Source organism: Poecilia mexicana, unplaced genomic scaffold (genome assembly GCF_051168715.1).
Source record: "Poecilia mexicana isolate PSO_F unplaced genomic scaffold, ASM5116871v1 scaffold_1, whole genome shotgun sequence".
Lineage (NCBI taxonomy): Eukaryota > Metazoa > Chordata > Actinopteri > Cyprinodontiformes > Poeciliidae > Poecilia > Poecilia mexicana.
Genome location: NW_028263370.1, coordinates 3,947,583 through 3,965,007, shown reverse-complemented (window position 1 = coordinate 3,965,007; position 17,425 = coordinate 3,947,583). Strand labels below are relative to the sequence as shown.

The following is a 17,425-nucleotide window of genomic DNA, read 5'->3' as shown; positions in this document are numbered from 1 at the left end:
GATTTCATACTTGTCAATAATGTGGCCCAGATGTTGAAGAGGTTTGGTTCTAGCACTGACACCCACACATAACAATGTTGAGCACAAATTATTTCTCTTTATATATGTATTCTTAGTAGAAACAATCACATACCGCCTCATGGTTAACCAGTGTTGTCTAGTAACTCTTTGCATGCTGGAGCTCACATTTCTGAGTGTGTTTAAATAAATATCCTGATGACAATAATGAATGATTTAGTAAGGGACTTCAGGGGCAAAATGTGAGTATTTCACCCCGAGGTGGGTTCTGAGTGACTGCTGGGTGTGAACAGCTTTTACCGTCTTTAATGAACCAATACTGGTAATGCAGGCTACGTCTGTCCTTACTTTAAACCTGACTCTGCCTTTGACTCTGTTTTACATAAAAACATTGTAACTGTAAACTCCAGTCCCAACCTTTAATGGAAACAAATTAAGCTGAGTTTATTTTGCGCTCAGAGTGTCAGGAGGAGCTGCTACGAAGCTAAGTTTTGTATGTGATTAAAGATGAGAAATAAATTAACTCGTGTCATATTCCATCTTCTGCCAACTTGATGGTAAACACAGGGTTAAAAGTGATGGCAGATTCAGAAATAGACTAAAAGGAAGGATTTCCAGATGTGTTTAGCTTTCTGACAACGAAAGCTTGAGAGTTTATCAATGAGAGCAACTGCTTTGGGAATGCAGCCTTTGTAAAATACAGTTTTTGTGAGTAGATACACAAGAAGGACGTAAAATGGATGTTTGGCAACTTGATTATGGTTCCACCAACCTTCACCCACTTGGCAATCCTCACACCATCAATTCCAGGAAAAGAATACAACCCACCTAAAGACTTCAACCCCGTCGCCCAACCAGTCAAATCACCGATTTACTGTTTGCTGGCACATGCAAAAAGCCCCAAGCGCAACACCAGACAACCCCTCCACCAAACCCACCCTTCGTGCCGCCAAGCGGAGCCACAAGATGGCGCCCCACAGAATGTGCTGCTGGTTTTTGGGGATGCACTGTTACAGTGTAAGAAGGTCACAATCACAGAGTTACAGGTCAAGAGGGCACAGTTTCACCTTCACTGTTTGAATGCTGGTAATACAGCTGAGTGGGTTTAGCGTTAAACTGATGTAGAAAGGAAACACGGCACATTTCAGCAAGCGACTTGGTCTGATGAACAGCACTTCAGGAAAAATGGATTCATCTTTTATGACCTTTACTCGGATTTACCTACAAAATTAGAAAGATAAGCTAAAGTACTTTGCATTTAGTGTGAAAGAGGCTCTGATCTGCTCCAAACACGACTACATGAAGGCACCTCTGAGGGAGTTAGGAACTGCAGTGAGATCTTCTGTTATTGTCTATCATTACTCCATCAGCTGAGAATTTCAAACCCCTCAAAGGATTTCTCTGCAATTTCAGGCAAGGCTTGCACAAGGGAAACATAGTCCATCAGCGTCAGACGAGGCTGTCCGCCCAGAACGGCTCTCTGGTGTTTTGGCATCAATCTAAGTTAATAAAAGAGGTCCGAATCCTGCATTGATAACACCTGTTTCCACAATGACTCTCTTGTTTAGTTAGTCACTGTTTGCATTGTTTCATCCTGCGGGTTTCTGACCTCAGCTGTGTGTGTGTGTGTGTGTGTGTGTGTGTGTGTGTGTGTGTGTGTGTGTGTGCGCGTGTGTGTGTGTGTGTGTGTTCTTGTTTCTAGGTGACAGGAGTTACAAAGACTCGATGTTACAGTGCTGAGAAGCTGCCGGGGCAAAGATTAGTCAACCATTTGGGTGTGTCTTTCTTTAAAAAAAAACACTCAGGGCAAACTGTGTGGTCACTTTTTATTTTATTTTAGCCATCTACAGTGCCTTGCTGTAGATTCTGTGCTCTCAGAATCTTAAAGATTTCCACACATTGCAACTACAGATGTAACTTAATTTGAAGGGATTTTACAGACTGATATATAAAGTTTTTGTCCCCTACAAATGTATCAGATGATCTGAGGAAAACATTCAGAACAAAGTTAAAAAGCAGTTTACAAAGAAGTTTCCCAAATCAACCTAACCCACATAAAAAAACTAACTACCCCTAAGCCTGTTGCCCCTTGTCGACCAGGGCAGTTCTTTGATCTGCACCACTGTGGAGAAATTCTAACTTGCTCTTTTTTGTAGGATTGTAAAGTGGACATGTTAGACCAGTGTTTCTCAACCCTGGTCCTCACCGCCCCCCCTGTCCTGCATGTTTTAGGTATTTCCCTTCTGCCTCACACCTGAATTTTATCTCTGGGTGATTAACAGGCTTCTGCAGCACTTGATGGTCATGCAATCATTTGAATCAGCTGTTCTGGAATAGAGGCACATCTAAAACATGCAGAGCAGGGGGGCGGTGAGGAGCATGAGAAACTCTGTGTTAGAGTCTTTATTCTGCCTAGTAGAGTTTGTGGGTCCATTAAATCGTCTGGACCCTGAAGCAGCAAAGCTGGACCAGATCGTCACACCACTACCATGTTTGACCACGACCTTGATGTCTCTTTTTCTGAAATGCTGTATTAGTTTTACTCAGCAGGTTATGAGACACACATCCTAAAAATCTCCAGCTTCGTCAGTCCACAAAATATCGCTCCATAAGTATGAAAGAGGATCATCAAGATGTGGTTTTTGGCAAATACGACACAAGGTTTTGTTCTGTTTTTGTTCAGTAGTGGCTTTAGCCTTGGAGCTCTTCCATGAAGGCCAGTCTTTTTCTTTTTGTTAACACATGAACTCTGACCTCAACTAAAGCATGTGAGGCCAGCAGTGCTTCAGATCTGGTTCTGGGTTCTTTTGTGACCCTCCGGATGAGTCATAGATGCATTCTTGGACTGAGATTCACCACTTTTCCATGTTTTCGCCCTTTGTGGATAATGACTCTAACTGTGGTTCGCTGATTTGGGACATCATAAGAAATGTCCTAATGGACCTTTTTCATAGAGACAGACATCAATGACTTTGTTTCTTATCTGCTCTTGGATTGGTGAGTGATAAGCTGCTTCTTGAGATCTTTTATAAGACTTCCTGTTATCAGGTTTTAATAAAGGGATAAATAAATTCTGCTGTTCATGATTGCATGTTGCTGGCAACGCTTTTAATGACATTTAAATGATCATTTATCTTGGTAGTATTACTTCCCCACATGGGGTGAAGTTGTTGTGGATAGTTTTTTCTAACTTAAAAAACAAAACAGTGGCTTTACAAGACATTATGACCAAGTTTGAGTCTACAGCATAAAAATCCAAAACAACACGTTGAAATATCTTGTCCTAATATGATTAAATATGATATAGTTTGGAGAGAGTGAATATTTGTAAAGCCATGTAACTTTTTTACTAAAACTTGAAGCAGCTGAGTGGCCTTTCCTCCACATCCTAATACTTTCCAGACTCCAACTCTTGACTATTGTTCACCCTTTTCCTGACAGCAGCCTGATTACGTAAGGCAGATTTCCTCAAAAAAAAAAAAGAGAAAAAACTCCACATCCCACCTCCCAAAAAGTGCAGCTGCTGCCATGGAGACTGCACAAACACAAAACTATGTCATGGAAAAACAACGTCGAAGCAAAGTCAGAGAAAATAGACCAACTCTTATCTCAACCAGCAGATTTTATTTGGCGAACAAGAATTACATGAACACACACATATACACACACAGCACTGTACATGGAGTCTTCTTCTTCACCAAGGTTTTCTTTTCGGGAATATTTTGTACAGTTTCTTCATCTCATTGTAACAGCTTTTACTAAACAGATAGTGTGTGTGTGTGTGAGTCTGAGAATAGCTTGTCCTGCCAGTCGGGCCATCTACGCACAGTGGTAGTTGTGGACACTGAGCCTCCTGCGACAAAGAGAGAGAAAAGTTATTACTGAATTTGTTCAAGGCTTTCATCAAGGCCAATTGGTCTGAAATGATCACAAGAAGAGAGAGAATTTTAAGAAAACATCCCATGAGGACGCATTACACGTTTCTTTATGTGTTGCAAAATGACAGAGAAAAAAAGTCAATGCACCTTGGTTTACTTGGACTCCTCTGAATCCAGCAGCCTCCTGTAGGTGGCGATCTCCTGCTCCAGCCTGCTCTTGATGTCCAGCAGCATCTTGTATTCCTGGCCCTGCTGTTCGATGCTAGCGCGCACGTTGCAGAGCTCTGCCTCCAGCATGTTGATGGTGTTCTGGAAGCCGCAGAGCATGGAGCTGTAGCGGGCCTCTGTTTCTCCTAACGTGTTTTCCAGAGCCCCTTTCTGTCGCAGGATGGAAGAAAAGAGAAGAGAAGAGAAGAAAGGTATTCGTTATTGTTTCTTCTTGCGATGAAGCCTCGGGGTATTAAAGTCTTTTCATTGGGGATTCTGGCTGTTTGGAGTTATCTTCTGCTGCAGCCACACCCTGGATGTAGCAGGTTCCTGCACAAAAGCACGGCTGTTTGCTTTGCAGCTCCTCTGACTTTATGAGAGGATAAAGAGCAGCTGGGTTTAAATGGGATCCTGCATGTATTTATGTGTTTGCAGCAGGGAGGTTTGTTTCAGGGAGTGGCGAGTGACTAACACCATCTGGGCACAGATAACCCACAGGATTACACATTTTTTCAGCATTTCTTCGGCTTTCCTCAAACTTTCTTGTTTTTTCTTTAACGACTTTCAAAATTTGAACAGATGTCTGTGAAATGTCTTCATGTGCAGGAACTCCTCCCTTCCCCACTGCTAGCTTCATTCCTCCAGGAAAGCCTCTGCTCTAGCTTATCCTCCCTTCATTACCTTCTGTCTCTTCCCTCATTTTGCCCTGACCAGGCTTGGATCTGGGAAATTTTTGCTTAGATAAGGCAGTGGTTTGGGAGCTTTGGGGGATGTTTCTTTGCTCACCATGCTGAGTTGGGACTGTAGTTCGATCTCCAGACCCTGGAGTGTGCGCCGCAGGTCACTGATCTCTGTCTTGGACGTCTGGATCGTTTCTGTGCTTATGGCCACCTCCTTGTTCAGGGCTGCCGACTGAATAAAAAAGAACACACACATTCTTAAGTCTCTATGATTGCAGAGGGAACGAGCCTCCGAACATTTACGTTAACTCGCTTGTTTGTGGGAACTTCTCCTCACCTTCTCATTAAACCAGGCCTCCTGTTCCCGACGGTGTTTCTCTGTGATGGCTTCATACTGGGCGCGGATCTCCTCCATGACTTTGTTCAGGTCTTGCTGAGGTGCGGCGTCCACCTCTACGTTGACTGTGCCGGTGAGCTGAGAGCGCATTGCTGCGAGTTCCTGAAAGAGTTGGGGACAGCACGGATTAGATCTGTTCTGCTTCCCCGTGTGGGGCTGCGGAAGAGATGTTCGGTGTTAGCCACCTCTGCGTGGTTCTTCTTCAGGTAGGCGAGCTCGTCCTGCAGGCCTTCGATCTGCATCTCCAGGTCGGCCTTGGTCAGGGTGGTCTGGTCCAGCAGGCGGCGGAGGTTGGCGATGTCAGCCTCGACGGACTGGCGCATCATCAACTCGTGTTCGAATCTAATCAGGTCGTAGAAATCCAGATCATCAACATGGAGCAGTTGGTACCAGTAAAGAGTGCTTGTTGGATCTCATTTGAAAGCTTTGTCTTACTTGGTTTTGAAGTCATCTGCTGCCAGTTTGGAGTTATCAATCTGAAGCAGGATGTTGGCATTGTTGATGGTGGCAGCGTTGATCTGGAGAGAAAGCAGCAGATGAAGGCTTAGGATTCTTTGAGCTGCTCATTAAAAGTCACATGCCTTAGATTGGTTTTGACTTTGATCTACAGGTGAAACTGCAGAGTTAAACAGATATTTCATCAACCCTGACTTCTTATGTACTGCATGAACCTTTGAAGACCCAGAAAATGTATAACATGTCTTTAAGGCTCCTAATACCTCTGCAGGACATCAGGTCCTGCATCCTTTCAAAGCTCCACCTCATAATCATTAACAACCATGCAAATATTTGACTTGCAAAGGCCGCAACACTCCATACCTTGTCTTTCAGATCGTTGATGATGGCCCAGTAGTTGCTGTAGTCCTTCTCCGCTGCTGGGCCCTTCTTCTCGTAGTACTCTCTGATCTGCTTCTCCAGCTTGGCGTTGGCCGCCTCCAGGGAGCGCACCTTCTCCAGGTAGTTGGCCAGACGGTCGTTCAGGTTCTGCATGGTGGCCTTCTCGTTCAGGTGGATGGTGCTCTGGTCCAGGGCATTGGACAGGTCGAAGCCCCCTCCCTTGCTCCCGAACCCAGAGGAGACGAACCGGGCGCTGGAGGAGGAGATGCGGGGGCCGCTCCTGAAGCTGAGGCCGGACACGCTGTGGGCCTTCTGGGGGGCAGCACTGGACGTGTAGCTGCGGGTCTGTTTGGTGACGACCGAGGGGCCACTGAAGCTCTGCTGGTAATACATGATGGCTGGGTATCTGCTGGTCAGGAGACGACGCGAGGAGAGAAGACCGTTAGGCAGCTGTGGACTGAGCGGCTCTGTGGAGTCTGATAGCAGGAGGAAGGCTGTAGATATAGTGCAGGCTGGAGGCGGGACCGGACTGGAGCAGAGAGGTGGGAAGGGAGGGGAGGAGGGAGGTTTCCTCACTACTTTATCCCTGGGCTTGGCAGAACCACCATTTGTTTTCTTTTAAAGGCCAGGGTTTGGTTTCTTTCCACTCCTGTGAGGAAACCGTTGTGGAATGTGTGAGAGGGTTCTGCCGATTTGGATCTCAGCTAGGACTTCTGCATGTGCTGCTGTCGCTATGCATGTATGAGGCGTTCCCAAATACCTGCAGGCTTCGACTTGATCATGCCAGCCATTTGACATCTCTGTGCAAATAGAGGAGGTGTAGATTTACTGTCTTAGTGGCCCGCCGTTAGTCAACATTAACACTAAGCAGAATGCGAAATGTCTGTTTGGCTCTTAGGAAGCCATGATGATGATGATGATGAACTCCAGAGACAGCTCAGGAAGTCGAAAGTTAAACATCGAGTCTCACTGCAAGACATAAAATTTTGATGAATCTCTTGTGTGCGTCTATGATTTTTGAAAGCGATACAAACATGCCAGCAATATACTGTAAAGTTTCTGTCACCCAGAGACGAAAGACATGTGAACGGGCGTGGAGCACAGCGTTACGAACCATTGAAGTTTGATTAGATGCTTGTTTTATCTTAGTCCGACCACAGTGTGTCTGATCAAAGGAGCAGGCAGTTAATGAGCTTTTGATTGATTGTGGCCTGAATTAAGTTTTTCCAGCCTTGAACCACCGGCCTACATTGTTTTTTTTGTTTTTTTTTTGTGCTTTCAGTCAGGGCAGCTCTTCAGCTCCTCATTGTTCACTGTATGATACACAACATCCCCCTCTCAGCCCAGCACGTCCTATGTGCGCATTTTCATACATTCACCGTCCATTTTCAATGGTTTTGGCTTGAGTTGTGAGCCTCTGCAGTTCTGTTTGTGTTTGTGCGTGTGTGAGAAAGAAAGATATAGAGGACGAGAGAGAGAGAGAGAGAGAGAGAGAGAGAGAGAGAGGTATCTTTATCTCCATGTTGGGCTCTGGCCAGTTTCTGCTGCGGAGAAACATCTGGCGTCAGGCGGGGGGTGGGGGGGTGATGCAGGCAAACTGGGGTCAACCCGGAGTCATGAGGAGAACAGACATTATTTTTCTCCTGTACAGTCAGCAAAGTCTCATTGATCTTTGTTAACTTGCTTTATCTAGTCCACCTAAAGACCCGCTGATAGTTTGGGACAAAGGTTTGTTTCTGGAATGTGTTGGAAGTAACTTTTTAAGACAGAGTTCACTCATTAAAAAAATGACCTGCAGTGCTTAAGAGAGCAGCGGCTTTTGTATTTGGGTTTTAAAGCTAAACTCCTGTGATGATAATGTTTGCATTTACACCAAATAAATTAGGCATTTAGCTCTAAACTGTACATTGCCCTGTACAGGATTCATAACCCTCAAACCTCTTGTCATCTCCCTGGATGAGCCTGTGTTGTATCTAACTGTACCCGCCTTCTCATCTCCTCTGACCTGCTTGCTCGTCTCTGCAAAAGAAAGAAATCCCTTCAGTGCAACCCTGCCATGTTTTGTGATGTGGACGCTGCGTTCAGAGTGATTGGCGCTGTTAGTTTTTTGACACGTGCCACGTTCAAATCAAAAGCTTTGATTTGTTCACATCTGACAAGCACGTGTTCTTCCATGTTTTCTTCATACGTTATGGCAAACTTCATACCAAACCTTCTTTTTAAATAAACTTTTCTCTTCCCTTTCGCTTAGAAATGTCAGATTTGTGTAGTGCAAAGCTGATAGCTGTCTTGTAAACAGAGTTTTACACCTGAGTTGTAGATCTCTGCACTGGGTTTGATTTAGGAGTATCAAAGCAAAGTGAACAGGACATGTTTCCAGTTTTATTTTTTACATCAATTAGAAAACTATCAATTTCCCTTCCACTTCACAATTATGAACCACTTTCTGCTGGCCTATTGCACAAAGTCCAAGTAAATGACAGCAATGTCTGAGTTTGCTGTGTGACAAATTCTGCAAAACGTTTGGTGGGTGTGAATCCTTTCACCAAGCACTTAAGCCACTTAAGCTTTAAGTAGGTCCACCCAATTTTACGGGTGATGTGACCAACACACCTGACTGCTCCACTTTCTTCCAACACTTTACGGGAACAGCTTTATCATTCATAAAAAATCATTTGATTTGCTGATTTATCTATAATTTTATGGTTGTCCGTTGTATCAGGTTAACCTGACAAAACAAACAGGTGTCTTTACTTGCTGTGCTGCAGACCTAATATCTGAATTATTTACTGTTCGCTGACAGTAAGGACAACTAAAAAGCATAAACTTACTCGGCAATATGATGGATGACAAACTAGAAATGTGTCTTGCTGTTTCCACAATAGCATTGAAAGTTGACTTTAGTAGAAAAACAGAACAAAACAGCAGCTTGTTGCCACAGTGACACTCACTAAACTGTGTGGCCAGATAACGAGTCAGCAACGAGTCAGTGGTGACTGGCAGACAGTTTAGTTCTCACATGCAGCTCCGTCTGAATATGTTAGTCAAATTTTGAGGCTGTATGGAAATGCAGAGTGTGGCACATGCTGCAGACCATTGAGCTTAAGGTGATATGAACGGTGCTTTAGTGCAATTCATTCTGCATTGCTTAATGCTAAATGAATAAACAATTATCCTACTGTAGGATCTACATTTTAGATGCATACAAAGGTTGTTTAACTCATATGAGGCAAATAAAATCTCTTTTTAATGGGATGTTTACGTGTCAGGAGCAAACTGAGCTAAAAACTACGCTTTAAATTAGAGAAGAAACTAAAAACCAACCATTAAAAAAAGCAAAAAGATCAAGGGATTTGATTTTTTTGCAAGATCAAATCTTGCAAAAAGATTTGATCTTGCAAATTGAAAAGACAATAATTTCATAGAGGTCACAGAAAGAAGCATATCTTTCTGTGACCTCTAAGGGTGCGTTCACACTGCAGCCTAAAGTGACCTAATTTCGATTTTTTTTACGTAATGCGACCTGTATCCGATCTTTTCATGGCAGTGTGAACAGCACAGGTCGGATTCTTTTTCGAATGTGACCCATATCCGATAGTATCTGATTCAAATGCGACCTAACGTCCAGGTCACATTCATCCGAACTGAACGTCACTGATTCTCAACAAATGTCATTATTCTGCGTCCTACAAACTTCTTGCTGCCAATAGTGGTTCTTCTGGAGGATTCTGCAACAGATTTTATTTATTTTTTTGTGAAAACTCTGTAAAGATGGATGGATTTCTAAGACTTACTGGAAGTCAGGCCAATATTCAAGTACGTAAACTCCACTATCAAAGTGTTGTGTGTTTCTGAAGAGCATTTTTCTTGAACCACTTCCACTGACACTGGATTTTATGTTTAACTTTATGAAGATTGAGTCTCAACCATTATTTCACTGTTGCTAGGACGATTGTATCTCTGTAAACACTCACTGAATTTCCAAAGAACGCTGCTCTGAAATGAATCCCATTTTGTTTATAAACATTTTACAGCCATAATCAGACCTTTGTTTCGGCTCCGATGTCCTTGATCTTTGTGCTTTTAACCGCACTCTACAGCAAACACACTGGATTTTAATCACACAATTTCTTTTCTGCAGCGTCATCTGATGAATCGGTGCAGACGTTTTGAAAAAACTCCTTGAATGTTTTCACAATTTATCAATTCAGTGGGATTTTATTGGGATTCAGTCCTAAGTAATGCCTGAATGTGACGTAAGAGAAAAAGGACGTGTTTTTTTTTTTTTTTAAAGAAAAGCCCTTCTGTGTTGAACAATCACATGCTGAGGTTTTCTGTGATTGTTCAACCTGCCTTGAACTTTTGGCATTTATATTCTTCTTCTTTGCAAAAAGGATTTAGCGCAGTCAGATTGGATTGATTGCACTCATGAACAGCCTGGGCACAGATTCTGAATTGTACTTAGGACTGGACTTTGACTTGACCATTGTAGCAGCTCTGGTTGCATGTTGGGTCATTTTCCTTATGCCTTTCTGGCTGATTCTTTGATTAATGCTATAGTAATGTAAGAAGTGAGAAAGATATACTCTCAGGCAGCTGCATCATTTTGTGATGTAAAAAGAATTGAAAACTATTCCATTTCAGTAAGATCCACACGTCTCATCATGTCTTATTATTCCCAACCGTTCCTTTCAGTGTTTTCCTTTCCTTTGTTTAAGCCCCTCTCTTTAAACAAAGTGAAATATTGTTGTTTGTGGTTTGAGGAGTTGAAACCTTTCATAATTTACAAACCAAAATGTTCAGCATGAGAGTCTCTGGATCCCCTTGACTAGACTAGACTAGAGAGAGAGAGAGAAAAAAACGGTTTATTTGTGTAGCTCCTAATCACCGTTGATACGTATAATCTCGACTGGCCTGTCAGAACTCACATCATGAAAAGCAGGACTCCTCTAAGATCCCTGCGAAGAACAAAAGACATTCCCAATAGCAGCTCAGAAGGTAAACAGAAATACACAAACGAAGGGAGGTGCAGTTGTGTCTACTGGGTGGTGTTGAGGCAGAGAAGACTTTTTCTGGCTTCGTCAGAGTCTGCAGATAATGTTCTGAGTATTACACCAAAGCTGTAACTGAGTCACTGTGAGAACCGGCGTTGACACCAGTGATGAGAAACCGGCAGGTAGAGGCAAAGTCCTCTACTGTAAAAAAAAACAAAAAAACCACATGACGACTGATCTTAATGAAGTGGAGAAGCTCATGGCCAGTCGGTGTAGATGGGCGTTTTCACCTGAAACAACCTCATGAGTCACTGTGGAGTCAAATCTCAACCACAGAGGACACCCATACCGACTCTCCACTATCACTGCAAACATTTTCAGAGATTTGGACTCTTTCCTTGCCTATCTCAGCAGAAATGCCTGTGGATTATGGCTCTGACTTTAAATAAACAGTGGTGACAGTTTAATAAATCATATTAAGCTTTTGCTCCATCCTGAATAAAATGGTCCAGTCAAAGTCCAGTGCTAAGTACAAAATCAACATCCTGAATAAAATAAAATAAAATGTTGAATAAATGTTGTCATGTTTCAACATTTGCTCTCTGTAAGATTGATGTCCTGTTGTAGAGATGTAACAGATGAGATGTATTTGATAAAAGGTTATTTAATCTGAAACGAGGGAGAAAGTTAAACCAGGAGGACCAATTTTCAGTGCAAGGTCTATCATGTGAATGACATAATGGTGTAAATTAACCTTAATTGCAGTTCACGGTGCTGTAATCATCATTGTGTGGAGAAAGAAAAACTTTCTTTTATACACGAACAGTTGAAAAGGAAGTAAATTGTGATTAATGACTGAGTGCAGGAGGGTGGCACTATGAAGCAGACATTTGATTGTATCACGGAGATTACTGAGGACAATGAGCTTTAACTCTTCCATTCACGCTGTCCAGGTCTGAATCTCCTGCTTTCAGCTTTAAGGTGTGTAGGGAACGTTTCTGTTGACTTGGAAGACTCAGGAGACTTGTTCAGGAGTCTAAAACTTTTCCAGTAAAACAAGCCATTTATGCCTTTTGTTCTAAATAAAACTCGTTTAGAGTTCAAATATTTTACGTAAAAGTTTGAGAAAAAACAACTTATATTTCTGATAACTAAGGAACTACCACTTTATTTCTATTTTGAGATTTTAAATAATAATTTTTTAAAAAGCAGAAAACCTTTGCAAAAAGAAGATGGATGCACTTTTTGTTAAGGATGTTAATATTTTGGGGAAAAAATGTTTGTAGTTTCCAGCTTCAAAAAAAGAAATTAACATCTAAAAAAAATTACTGTTTTTTTTTAGCATCATTGTGAAAATTCAATCCAGTTATTCAATGTACGAAAACAATCTGTAAATAAACCTGCACTTGTTTAATAACTTATGTTTAAAAGCATTAGTTTCATCATCACTTTAATTCAAAGTTACCAAGAACCATTGTAGAAGGTCCAAAGAGCCACTGGGGGCTCCAGACCCACATATTGCATATCCCTGCACAAGTTAACCTCCTGAAACTAAAGTAATCTAATCTTGTGGACAGCTTATTTGGTCCATCTTGCAATTACTGTACCTGGTTAAACTCCCTTCAGCCTTCAGAGCTACCTTAAATTATTGTGACACAGATTCAACACTGTTCTGGTGACTGTGGAGACCAGTGAACTCATTGTCATGTTCAGGAAACCAGTTGAAGATGAAATCGGCTTTGTAGCCTGGTTCTTTGTCCTGCAGGAAGTAGACATAGGAAAACGGCCATAGTGTAGACATATCAGCTCATACGGTGCAGAGACCCCCACCCCCACCCCTGACCCTGACCTCCACATCCCAGAACAACATCTAAAGTTCTGCAGGCCTCACTTCCCACGTCATCAGCCATGTTTCTGGTTTCAGTGGTAAGCTGTACATTGAAACAGGATGTAAGAGGGAGTTTTATTTATAAAATAAATAAGGGTGAAAATACCCTCAGGTTAAATCATTAAGGAATACAAATAAAAGCAGAACAGTCAACTGACGACATCTCATAAGAAAAAAATAAATTCAGGCAATCAGACTAGAGTTAGACTTTAAAAGAGTAAATTAGAGCATCTAAACTGGCTTCACTGTGATTTAATAATGACATCATCCCAGTCTGTAGTGATACAGTGGTCTCCAGGCTACAAAAATCAATAGTTCCCATGGATACATCACAATATTCCTGTATTTGTTTACAGTACTGAGTAGTATTACATGTGTCACTACTTCTGAATGAATCTCTTCTATTGTCTTTGACTTCCTGACAGTCTGGATTCTTGCACCTGAGCATAAACGTAGCCCAGATGCACATGGTGTCAAACCGCCATCAGTTTCATCTAGCGGTGGGAAAAAAAAAAATAGACTGTCTTTCACAATCGAGTTGTTGCCTCATTTGTTGTGTCAGAGCACTTTGTTCTGGCTTTGAGGTCTGTCACGGCTTCTTGCACATATGTTGCCGACTTAAAACAGCTGTAGGTCTCATTGTTGGTGGCACGATTCCCATTAGTTTTGTTATCATAGGTCAACTAACATTTACATTTTTTTTGTTCTCTTCATTGGTTATGGCTACTTGCTGTTTTATCCATGTTGAGTGAATGTTGAACAGTTACTGCCCCGTTCTCCTGACCTAGCACTTTTTCTGCTGTTAGCTTTGATTTTACCAACTTTCCAGGTAAACTCAATCCAAAGGACTCAAATTTCTCAAATCTTATATTAAATATAACTAATACATTGTCATAAAGGCAAAAGAAAAGAAGCTTAAATGAACACTGACCCAGTGTTGAACTGATTTTCTGCAGCTAGCTCCCACTTGTGGTGGTTTACAGTCAGAACAACTTAACCACATAGTTAGTTTACACAAGGAGCAGCAGATTTGTGTTCATTAGCCATTCTAATAACTAATGGTCTCCTGTTAACCACTAGATTGGTTAACAGGAGATAAAATATTTCAGCTGAAGCCTGGTTTTCTCTTCTTTTTGTCTGTTTTTTGTTCAAGCTAGTGTTAGCACTGCAGTATAGCTAGCTGCTTCAGGAAGGAAAGCTAAAAACTCTCATGACCTGCTGCTTCAAAGTTGTGGGGTTGATTGGGTTTATATTTACCATTTGGCAAACATTTAGGGAGATAAACATTGTTGTGTGTGGATTTAATAGGTTTCAAAACTGGTTTCGCTGAATATGTTGCTTTAATAGTAGTGGTCGTAATAAAGTTCCTCTAGCTAATGATTTATATTGTTCATCCAGCATTTGAAAATACATTTCTGAAGGAACTGTCTGAATTGGAGATACATCAAAAGAGTCAAAGGGAGTCAAGAACAACCAACATACAGTCAAAAGAGTGAGTGAAGGTCGCCATGCACCGAGAAAATATCTTAGAAGAATTTACATTCAGATAGGAAGGAACATTTGTTGCTTTTATCAGACAGATGAGAAGAGCATGAGTAGACAGATGAAAAGTCAGACTAATGATGAGTCTTTGGGACACTTTCGAAACAACCAGCAGACACCAGGCTTTGATTGAGGAACTGTTTAATGGAGCAGCCAAACTCCAACAAGTTAAAGTTTCAGCCGCCTTATAGCGACTGACCTTACACACATCGAAGAACATATGTGTACCTGTGTGTGTTGACCAATATGTAGTCACTGACAAACAGCTAAACAATGCCAAAAACCTGAGACTCAATAGTTTACTAAGAGTAGTATTACTTTTTAAACTTTTTAAGCTAACTGCTTCCAGATCTCATCTCTTTTGTCTAAATCACAACATGGGTTTAATCTTGTGCCCAAAGCTCTAGTTACTGACATTGCTAGCTTCTCATCTGTCGGTCTTTGTGGGTTCCCACTGGGTTGTTTCTGACACCACAAACCACGCACTCAACTCATAATCATAATTTTTAATTGAGCTCAACATGCTTGATGGGGTAAATCAAAACCAACGGCTCAACCTGCAGATGCTGGATGTTGCAGTGGCCTCATGTTGGAAATGTTGGGTATTTCTGGGCAGATCTGGTTAATTTGTGAGTCAGGCATTACAAAACCCCAAGAAATCTCTGGCTGCCATAAAGATCTTACTTTACACATCTTACGTTAAACAAGGTGTCTTAACAACCAGCTACAGCTGGATTACCTGTTCACTGTAACAATGTAGACTGTCAATAACAAGTGTGTTTATAGTGATGTAGTAACTTGAAAGCATTGAAGAGGCATCACTGGAAGATAAATCCTACCGATGTTTTGATCAGTCAGAGCATATAATTTCAGAGGCTGCTGGCAGTTTTGTGTCCAGGTCCTTAACTGCCTCTGTCTCTTTTAGGTCAAGTTCCTTTAAGGAGATGCATGCAGGTATTCACATCTTTCCCCAATTAAATCTAGAGTTAGGAAGTCAAATCTGATCAAGTGGTGGTCTGCTTGCTGTCATTTACAAAGATCTGGGCTGCACAAAAAGATACGATGACCATGCGAGTCCGACAAGGAATCTCTGCCTGTGGATGCCACACCCTACTCACATCCTCAGTGAACTCATTCTGCCAACTCAATGCAGTTTCATGCTAAACTTTACTGTAAAATGTTCTAGTGAATCTGGATAGGTTGTCTTTGTATTTTATCAGTAAACAGGATATTATCATAATGCAGCTACAGATACATTCGCAGTTTTGCCCTCAACACACCAGGTAAGTAAAATTAGTTTATTAATGTTTTTACGTCTTGCATTTCTAGTTTTCAAGTCGTATTCACTGAGCAGCTCTTTGTAACTTGTGCTTTGAGCATTTTTTGAGGAGCCCTCTTGCATCACCTTCAGTAAAAAGCAACAAACTAGGCCTTTCCTCTGTCACCTTGGGTATTTGACCACACCTGCAGTGTGGAAAGAGTCCCTGAGTTTCCTGTCAATCAGTTTCAGTGTTTGACTTTTAGCTAAGCACCACATTCATCCTGTGGGGCCACTTGGGCAGATTTCTGTTTAATGGCCTTCCTTCATGAAAAAATAAAAATAAAAAGCACCAAAAATCATGCCAACGGATGGACAAACACACCAAAGTAGAAACTCTGACTCACAGATGTGAACCTATTTGTAGCAACACGATCCTTTAGAGCCTCCTGTGAATACACCACACCCCTCCACAGACATTATCACGTCCTGCTCAACTACTCACTCTGCGCTGAGCGGCAACTTCCCAGTGTGCAACATTTCAAACAAATATCCTGCACTGAAATACCGACTCGACACACACACTAAAATGTGCTGCGACCTGGGAGGGGAAGAGGTTATTATGAGATTGAAGGATAGTTTGATCCCACTTGTATTCTCCCTCCATGCGGAGCCAGTTTCTGTAGAGTTAAACATTCACTCTCAACAAATTACCGCCTTTGCATATTGACTCAGTTTATATTCTTTCACGCACTGTAGCACGAGTAAATAAAACCATGTTGACATACGTCGGTCCATTCCCAAACTTCAGTTGGTCAAGACAGATTGCAAAAGAAATCTTCATGCCTCTGAGGCTTTTTACTAAATCGTCTCTTTTTGGGTAGTCTGACCAGAAAGGCTGCATTCTGTGGTAAAATCTTTTCATTTCTTCAAGAATCACGTTTGTTGCATCTCAGCATCTATTGCACAACTTTGTGTTAGATGTACAAAGAACTTGTGTGCAAAACTAAAAAAGGGCGTTTATAGAACTACTGCATTAAAAGTGCTCAGATCTCTACAAATGCAACAGAGGTTGCATTTGTACTACTTACAAAGAGTCCTGGAGGTTTTTTTTTATAGCTAAAGTACGCCATCTAGTGATACAGTAGCTGATCACAATAATTCACAATGTTGGTCAGTACGTACTCGAGTTTCTACCTACTGCCCTTGTCTCCCTGGTTACGATCGGGCTGACTCTGACCCGCCGCATACAGCCTGTAAGAACTCTTCTTCTCCTCATAACTTTGGCTAATAAAGAGCAACCGTTTCCAAATCCTCAGTGGTTGTTATGTGTGATAGCATGTTTGAGCCACCAAAAATTAGCAACTAGAAATTTATTTTATCCAGTAATAATCTGCTATATTTAACAGTAGAACAGGATTTTCCAAAAAGCCTTCACTAATCTTTTCAGGAAGTCTAATCTTTGAGCCCGGTTATCAGCCAGCTTCCCTCTTCTTGTATTAGCAATGAAAAATTATAAATACACACAATGTGTTAGAAAACTGTCTTTGGTTTCTGACTCCTTAAGTGACAAAAGTAGGAAAAAGACAGATTTTCTTATGCATTATAAACAACACAAACAGTGTAAGAAGACCTCCACACAAGACCTCATTTATTTATTTTATAATTTTGTTATTGCTTTTCAAAAAAAACAAACAAAAAAAACAAACAAAAAAACCCCCCAAAA

General features: G+C 41.6%; 1 protein-coding gene across 1 annotated transcript; it reads right to left on the bottom strand.

Moving 5' to 3' along the window:
• Nucleotides 1-3,622: 3,622 nt before the first annotated feature.
• On the bottom strand, nucleotides 3,623-6,504 carry krt94 (keratin 94). Its single transcript, XM_015009680.2, has 7 exons — nucleotides 6,000-6,504; nucleotides 5,616-5,698; nucleotides 5,366-5,522; nucleotides 5,121-5,282; nucleotides 4,890-5,015; nucleotides 4,044-4,274; nucleotides 3,623-3,871 (listed from the first exon to the last, which is right to left on the bottom strand). The coding sequence occupies exons 1-6, from the start codon at nucleotides 6,408-6,410 to the stop codon at nucleotides 4,050-4,052; spliced, it is 1,164 nt and encodes a 387-aa protein (XP_014865166.2). The 5' UTR covers nucleotides 6,411-6,504; the 3' UTR covers nucleotides 3,623-3,871; nucleotides 4,044-4,049.
• Nucleotides 6,505-17,425: the final 10,921 nt, after the last annotated feature.

What these genes read in the sequence shown, in the direction of transcription:
- krt94 (XM_015009680.2), bottom strand. Translation starts at nt 6,410, where the DNA reads ATGTATTACCAGCAGAGCTTCAGTGGCCCCTCGGTCGTCACCAAACAG. An exon ending in TCAACGATCTGAAAGACAAG is followed by an intron (nt 5,699 to 5,999) that starts GTATGGAGTGTT and finishes CTTTCTCTCCAG; the next exon opens with ATCAACGCTGCCACCATCAA. An exon ending in AGGCCTGGTTTAATGAGAAG is followed by an intron (nt 5,016 to 5,120) that starts GTGAGGAGAAGT and finishes TTTTTTATTCAG; the next exon opens with TCGGCAGCCCTGAACAAGGA.